This window comes from Coregonus clupeaformis, chromosome 6, assembly GCF_020615455.1.
Source record: "Coregonus clupeaformis isolate EN_2021a chromosome 6, ASM2061545v1, whole genome shotgun sequence".
In the NCBI taxonomy this organism is placed as follows: Eukaryota; Metazoa; Chordata; class Actinopteri; order Salmoniformes; family Salmonidae; genus Coregonus; species Coregonus clupeaformis.
The window spans coordinates 29,729,975-29,737,886 of record NC_059197.1 but is presented as its reverse complement, the minus strand read 5'-3'; the positions used below and the strand labels follow the sequence as shown (position 1 = coordinate 29,737,886).

General features: G+C 49.2%; 2 protein-coding genes across 2 annotated transcripts; both read right to left on the bottom strand.

Annotated features, from left to right (window-relative positions):
* Positions 1-400: 400 nt before the first annotated feature.
* LOC123491066 lies at positions 401-4,684 on the bottom strand. Its single transcript, XM_045220949.1, has 5 exons — positions 4,607-4,684; positions 1,299-1,553; positions 942-1,143; positions 795-907; positions 401-673 (listed from the first exon to the last, which is right to left on the bottom strand). Exons 1-5 carry the CDS (start codon positions 4,664-4,666, stop codon positions 401-403), a joined length of 903 nt encoding a protein of 300 aa, XP_045076884.1. The 5' UTR covers positions 4,667-4,684.
* A 577-nt stretch (positions 4,685-5,261) lies between these two features.
* On the bottom strand, positions 5,262-6,721 carry LOC123491065. The gene is made up of 2 exons (XM_045220948.1): positions 5,502-6,721; positions 5,262-5,368 (listed from the first exon to the last, which is right to left on the bottom strand). The coding sequence occupies exons 1-2, from the start codon at positions 6,289-6,291 to the stop codon at positions 5,262-5,264; spliced, it is 897 nt and encodes a 298-aa protein (XP_045076883.1). The 5' UTR covers positions 6,292-6,721.
* Positions 6,722-7,912: the final 1,191 nt, after the last annotated feature.

The window sequence follows — 7,912 nt, the reverse complement described above, 5'->3', positions numbered from 1 at the left end:
TTTGAAATGGACTATTTCCTAAGTAATTTCTCTCTGATAAATAACAGAGAGAAATTAATTAAGATTATTGTTTTTACTAACATTCACAGACACAATGGATTAAGATTATTGTCTGTGAATGTTGGTTAAAAAAAATAAAGACAAGACAGTGCAGGTTCAACACTTGCAATATAAGTGACACAGACCAAATCCAAACCTTTAAAAAAGCACAACACAATAAATTACTCAAAAACATTTTTATTAAACAGAGCAAACCTTGGAACATTATAAAGAATCACACCAACATGGAAAATAGATTAGACAGTTTGAATAAATTACACACATTTTATGATCTGAACAGGCACACTAAAATAGAAAACCACACAACACAAATCAGAACAGTGTAAATGTGAGTGAGTCTTTAAGAGTCTCCCCCTCTTTCCTTGTGCACCTTCTCATCCAGCTTCCTCCTCCTTGAGGCAATGGCTTTTTTGAGTCGGTCTTCATTTGAATTCAGCTGCTGCATACCTTGCATCGTGACAATGGGGGAGGTGAGGGGCGACTTGCTCTTCAATTTGATGGGTGAGACTAGCAGGGGGCTGACGGCGACCACCATGCGGCGCCTGAGGATGAGCTGCTTCTTGCTCGGGGTATGGTACTGCTCCAGCTCAGGCATGGTCAACTTGGAGGGTGTCTTCAGGCACAGCAAACACAAAAGAGAACATATATATATTAAAAAATGCACGTTTGACTGTTACATGGTGTACAAGCACATTTGGTAATCTAATGTGTGGTGTCGGAATAGCTGATCTTACCACAGGTTGTCTGGCCGTCCGTTCCTCATCCTCGACCTCTTCCTCCTCCGAGTCCCTGGAGGACGGGCCAGACTCCTGGTACATCACCTTGGTCTCTTCGGGGTGGTGCTCCCCTCGGAGAGGGAGTCCTCCTCTCTTGCCTTCCGCTTTCTTTTGAAGAGGTGGAGGCCTGGTTCTCGGTGGTGACAGAGGTATCTTCTCCCTTTAATGCTGCCTCGAAGAGTGCCCTGGTTTCACTGGCTTGGGACGGATTTAAATTGATGGCATAAAATGTATCTGCCGTCTGGATGTCGTGGCACATGAAGTTGTCCACCCTTTCCCTGTCAGCCTTCGGCAGCATGTTTTTGACCTGTAAGACACAAGCAAAAAAGACACACACACACACACACACACACACACACACACACACACACAGACACAAATAAATAAAAATAATTGATATTATTTCAGACATCAGTGGAATAGGATCTTACAATACTTCTATTCATATCTAATCTGACTTACATGAGTGACAATGGAGGTCCGCAGGTCAGTGAAGGTAGGAGTTTCAGGCAGACCCATCTCCTTCCACACCTCCCTCAGGTAGGCAGGCAGGTTCTTGAGCTGAGTGCTTGTAGAATTGAAAAAGAAGTGCTGGGACTTCTTTCCCCCTGGGAGGCAGTGCTTGAATTTGAGGAAGTCTGAAAACCAAGTGTACTCATCCTTTGTCAGCGACATCTGGACCATGCCATGGTCTCTATTCGTTTTGTGTTCCTCCACCTATTAGAAATTGAACAGAAAAAACACACACATTTTTTACATTTACATTTTAGTCATTTAGCAGACGCTCTTATCCAGAGCGACTTACAGGAGCAATTAGGGTTAAGTGCCTTGCTCAAGGGCACATTTACGTCATTTAGCAGACGCTCTTATCCAGAGCGACTCACCAATTGGTGCGTTCACCCTATAGCCAGTGGGATAACCACTTTACAAATTTTTTTTTTTTGGGGGGTAGAAGGATTACTTTATCCTATCCCAGGTATTCCTTAAAGAGGTGGGGTTTCAAATGTCTCCGGAAGGTGGTGAGTGACTCTGCTGTCCTGGCGTCGTGAGGGAGCTTGTTCCACCATTGGGGTGCCAGAGCAGTGAACAGTTTTGACTGGGCTGAGCGGGAACTATGCTTCCGCAGAGGAAGGGGAGCCAGCAGGCCAGAGGTGGATGAACGCAATGCCCTCGTTTGGGTGTAGGGACTGATCAGAGCCCGAAGGTACAGAGGTGCCGTTCCCCTCACTGCTCCATAGGCAAGCACCATGGTCTTGTAGCGGATGCGAGCTTCAACTGGAAGCCAGTGGAGTGTGCGGAGGAGGGGGGTGACGTGAGAGAACTTGGGAAGGTTGAACACCAGACGGGCTGCGGCATTCTGGATGAGTTGTAGGGGTTTAATGGCACAGGCAGGGAGGCCAGCCAACAGCGAGTTGCAGTAGTCCAGACGGGAGATGACAAGTGCCTGGATTAGGACCTGTGCCGCTTCCTGTGTAAGGCAGGGTCGTACTCTCCGAATGTTGTAGAGCATGAACCTGCAGGAGCGGGTCACCGCCTTGATGTTGGCGGAGAACGACAGGGTGTTGTCCAGGGTCACGCCTAGGCTCTTCGCACTCTGGGAGGAGGACACAGCGGAGTTGTCAACCGTGATGGCGAGATCATGGAACGGGCAGTCCTTCCCCGGGAGGAAGAGCAGCTCCGTCTTGCCAGGGTTCAGCTTGAGGTGGTGATCCGTCATCCATACTGATATGTCTGCCAGACATGCAGAGATGCGATTCGCCACCTGGTTATCAGAAGGGGGAAAGGAGAAGATTAGTTGTGTATCGTCAGCGTAGCAATGATAGGAGAGGCCATGTGAGGATATGACAGAGCCAAGTGACTTGGTGTATAGGGAGAAAAGGAGAGGGCCTAGAACTGAGCCCTGGGGGACACCAGTGGTGAGAGCACGTGGTGCGGAGACAGCTTCTCGCCACGCCACTTGGTAGGAGCGACCGGTCAGGTAGGACGCAATCCAGGAGTGAGCCGCGCCGGAGATGCCCAGCTCGGAGAGGGTGGAGAGGAGGATCTGATGGTTCACAGTATCAAAGGCAGCAGACAGGTCTAGAAGGACAAGAGCAGAGGAGAGAGAGTTAGCTTTAGCAGTGCGGAGAGCCTCCGTGACACAGAGAAGAGCAGTCTCAGTTGAATGACCAGTCCTGAAACCTGACTGGTTTGGATCAAGAAGGTCATTCTGAGAGAGATAGCAAGAGAGTTGGCTAAAGACGGCACGCTCAATAGTTTTGGAAAGAAAAGAAAGAAGGGATACTGGTCTGTAGTTGTTGACATCAGTGGGATCGAGTGTTGGTTTCTTGAGAAGGGGAGCAACTCTCGCTCTCTTGAAGACGGAAGGGACATGGCCAGCGGTCAAGGATGAGTTGATCAGCGAGGTGAGGTAGGGGAGAAGGTCACCGGAGATGGTCTGGAGAAGAGAGGAGGGGATGGGGTCAAGCGGGCAGGTTGTTGGGCGGCCTGCAGTCACAAGTCGCAGGATTTTATCTGAGAGAGAGGGGAGAAAGAAGTCAAAGCATAGGGTAGGGCAGTGTGAGTAGGACCAGCAGTGTCATTAGACTTAACAAACGAGGATCGAATGTCGTCAACCTTCTTTTCAAAGTGGTTGACGAAGTCATCCACAGAGAGAGAGGAGGGGGGCGGGGGGGGAGGATTCAGGAGGGAGGAAAATGTGGCAAAGAGCTTCCCTAGGGTTAGAGGCGGATGCTTGGAATTTAGAGTGGTAGAAAGTGGCCTTAGCAGCAGAAACAGATGAAGAAAATGTAGAGAGGAGGGAGTGAAAAGATGCCAGGTCGGCAGGGAGTTTAGTTTTCTTCCATTTCCGCTCCACTGCCCGGAGCTCTGTTCTGTGAGCTCGCAATGAGTCATCAAGCCACGGAGCTGGAGGGGAGGACCGAGCCGGCCGGGAGGATAGGGGACACAGAGAGTCAAAGGATGCAGAAAGGGAGGAGAGGAGGGGTTGAGGAGGCAGAATCAGGAGATTGGAGGGAGAAGGATTGAGCAGAGGGAAGAGATGATAGGATGGAAGAGGAGAGAGTAGTGGGAGAGAGAGAGCGAAGGTTGCGGCGGCGCATTACCATCTGTGTAGGGGCAGAGTGAGTAGTGTGGGAGGAGAGCGAGAGAGAAAAGGAAACAAAGTAGTGGTCGGAGACATGGAGGGGAGTTGCAGTGAGATTAGTAGAAGAGCAGCATCTAGTAAAGATGAGGTCAAGCGTATTGCCTGCCTTGTGAGTAGGGGGGACGGTGAGAGGGTGAGGTCAAAAAGAGGAGAGAAGTGGAAAGAAGGAGGCAGAGAGAAATGAGTCAAATGTGGACATAGGGAGGTTGAAATCCCCCAAAACTGTGAGGGGTGAGCCATCCTCAGGAAAGGAACTTATCAAGGCGTCAAGCTCATTGATGAACTCTCCAAGGGAACCTGGAGGGCGATAGATGACAAGGATATTAAGCTTAAATGGGCTAGTGACTGTGACAGCATGGAATTCAAATGAGGAGATAGACAGATGGGTTAGGGGAAAAATTGAGAATGTCCACTTGGGAGAGATGAGGATTCCTGTGCCACCACCCCTCTGACCAGATGCTCTTCCAGAAAGACCCTGCTGGCACTCCAGCAGGGTCTTTCTGGAAACCACCTTGGCTTCCTTGCTGTCTTTCAATGATGCAAAGGCGACTGCAATTATTTCCAAAAACAACCAACCAACCAACCAAACAAATAAACACATTCAGGTGTACGTTATTAGACTTACACTGATCAGATACATCCCAGAATGGTCACATTTAGCCTCCTCCACCTCCTCCACCAACATGTTCTTATCCAGGCCCGGTCTATGGCCATATGGAGGGAAAGTAGGCCCACAGGTCTCCATTAAACTGGTACTGATTTTTCTGTGTCCTTGTTTCTTCCAAGGTTTCTGTGGGGACATGAAAATAATAACATGCATCTTTACACTGCACTCTATACATGTCTGACGTTTATAAGTGTGTAATAACAGTGACATCACAGATTTAGAAAGACGTACTCAGCACTTCTGGGATCTTGGCCTTGGCAAGAGACTGGCACTCCAGCAGGGTCTTTCTGTAAACCACCTTGGCTTCCTTGCTGTCTTTCACCTTTACACACACACACACACACACACACACACACACACACACACACACACACACACACACACACACACACACACACACACACACACACACACACACACACACACACACACACACACACACACACAAACACACACACACACACACACACACACAAATCATACAATCAATTACTGCATTGTTAATGAACGCTGATGAGACTAAAAAGAAAGAACTCTGCTTACCCCCTTATTTTGTCATGGTTAGTCAGGAAAATGAGATTGGATTGGTAGGTCTCATCCTTCGCCATGTAGTTCAAAAAATTGCGTTACCCTTTTTGATCTTTCCGGCACAATTTTCCCTTAGCTTATAATTTGGATTGGGGCCCTCACAGGTCTTCCTGAATCCCTCAAGAAACACACCTGTCAAAGAAACATAACATTTTAGACAATAATTACAATCACATGAGGCAACATGAATCAGTCAGGCTGTTAAAAAAAAAAAAAAAACTTTCCAACACAAACACTTGCCACTATTTAAAGAAACAGTACTTACTAATGGCAGAGCCCGGGAAGATAAGTTTGCTGCCAGATCCGGACGCTGTAGCCTCCTCTGTCTGGTCCCCTGAACCTGTCACTTGGTCCAGCTGCAGCTCCTCTTGGGCTGTGTCTGCCTCGGCCTGAAAGCTGAGGGACCTCTTTGCCGACCTCTCCTTTGCCGGACTCACCCTGAGAATCCCCATCTGCCTTTTCAGTAGCTGGTACCTCTTCCTCACTCTATGCAGCTCAGAGATCAGCTTCAGGTTGTCCTCTCTAATGGATTGGATGGTCTCACTTTTCTTGGTCAGGGCCTCATCCCTCTCTTTCACAGCTTTCTGCAGCCTCAAAAGTGGTGCTTGGCAGTGGCAGTAATCATATGTGCAGCCCTCTTCCTCCTCTTCCTCTGCAAAAGTATCTAAAAAGTTATCCTCCTCTTCTTCTTGCCTCGCAGTCTCCACAATATCAAAATCGGTGGCCACTGGGATAATAGGGATCGATGCCCTCAATGCCGCCAGCCTCTCCATTGTCAGACTTCTCTTCACCTCCTCTAAAGCCCATCTCCTCTGTGCTCTGTTGAGCTCTGTATGGGAGTCCATATGCCGGTCCAGCCTGCTGACATGGGTGGAGCATCCTGTCACTGGACACCGCTCCTGCCTGATATTGACACGGCCCCACTGCCAATTACAAAGGAGAATCCTCTCCTCAGTGTTCCGAACGTTGTGTACTTGCCTAAGGTGCTGACTGAAGCCAACCACAACCTTAAAGCAAAGTGGACATGAACGAAATAGAGAACGCACTGGAGCCATCTATATTATTGAAAAGTGAAATAACAGTAAATAAAAACCTTTACACAATCACTTCAGCTATCCAGGAAGTACAATGCTCCAGGCTGCTTAGTTGCTGCTTATAAACACATCTGAGACCACTCCCTCCACCCCTCCCATGCTGTCAGCCTCTAGTCAAACACATTCTATTTCCAAAACACACTCCTCCCACTAAAACACACCTCCAACTCCTCCCTTGCTGTCAGCTCACAGTCAAATTCAGTCTTTTACCATTACATCAATTCATCATTCAGTCAATTCCATTCCTGTTACAAAAATGTACACTATGGCTTTAAGTAATAAAGTCCACTACTGGGATACTCTACTGTACAAATACATTTCAAATGTTCTGTCCTTTGACAGTTTTTGATGAATTTATCAATGGGATGGCTGACTTGACTGCTTTCCCATGGCAATTAGTAACAATGGAATTTGACATAAGATTTATTGTTAAAATGTCCCGTTTAAGATATGAAGGGGACCATGTACTGTATTCATATTGATATCTGTAGAGCTACAGGTGACCCTGAACATGTGGCAGAAGGAATTTTGCTAATTGCATAAACAGGAGCAGAGTTAGAGCATTCCATGTTATCCTGTGGGGGAACAACTCGGATGGGTCAGACTGAATGAACCGCTGCACGCAGCTAGAATAACCTTTAGGGCACTTTATTTTTGTTTTATTCTGTTAAAGCTGTTGCACCCTTGTGGCCCTGCTTACTTCCATGCAGGCCCACATTGACCTTGTGACCTCTGGAGCTCCATGTCTCTAATTATGTACTCCCTGCCTGTTCAAAAGACATCTCCCATGGGCCTGAGAGTACAGCTTACCGACTTGGAACTCCAGAGGGACAGCAGGCCAAAAGAAAGGGGGGAGAGAGTGGCCTGCCTCCACAGGGGCTGCCTCCACAGGGCCTGCCTCCACAGGGCCTGCCTCCACAGGGGCTGCCTCCACAGGGCCTGCCTCCACAGGGCCTGCCTCCACAGGGCCTGCCTCCACAGGGCCTGCCTCCACAGGGCCTGCCTCCACAGGGCCTGCCTCCACAGGGCCTGCCTCCACAGGGCCTGCCTCCACAGGGGCTGCCTCCACAGGGGCTGCCTCCACAGGGCCTGCCTCCACAGGGCCTGCCTCCACAGGGCCTGCCTCCACAGGGCCTGCCTCCACAGGGCCTGCCTCCACAGGGCCTGCCTCCACAGGGGCTGCCTCCACAGGGCCTGCCTCCACAGGGCCTGCCTCCACAGGGCCTGCCTCCACAGGGCCTGCCTCCACAGGGGCTGCCTGCTCTGCCCCCCTGTTGGACAGTTTTACTCTCATACACACAGACACACACAGACAGACACAGACAGACACAGACAGACACAGACACACACAGACACACACAGACACACACAGACACAGTCACTGCGGTCAGACCGAGCGAGCTACGGTCAAGTGGGGCACATCGTTGAACTCGGAGCGGCCTATAGACGGCCTATAGACAACAGTGATGCCATTCATTTGCCTCTCAGTGTTGATTTCAGCCTGTCAGTTTTTTGATTTCACCCCTGTTCATTTGTTGATGGTAAAGGTCATTCTTCCGTTTCCACTGTCCAATTGCAGTAT

What these genes read in the sequence shown, in the direction of transcription:
- LOC123491066 (XM_045220949.1), bottom strand. Translation starts at nt 4,666, where the DNA reads ATGTTGGTGGAGGAGGTGGAGGAGGCTAAATGTGACCATTCTGGGATG. An exon ending in GGACCTCCATTGTCACTCAT is followed by an intron (nt 1,144 to 1,298) that starts GTAAGTCAGATT and finishes TGTGTCTTACAG; the next exon opens with GTCAAAAACATGCTGCCGAA. An exon ending in GGACGGCCAGACAACCTGTG is followed by an intron (nt 674 to 794) that starts GTAAGATCAGCT and finishes CTGTGCCTGAAG; the next exon opens with ACACCCTCCAAGTTGACCAT.
- LOC123491065 (XM_045220948.1), bottom strand. Translation starts at nt 6,291, where the DNA reads ATGGCTCCAGTGCGTTCTCTATTTCGTTCATGTCCACTTTGCTTTAAG. An exon ending in CTTCCCGGGCTCTGCCATTA is followed by an intron (nt 5,369 to 5,501) that starts GTAAGTACTGTT and finishes TTTCTTTGACAG; the next exon opens with GTGTGTTTCTTGAGGGATTC.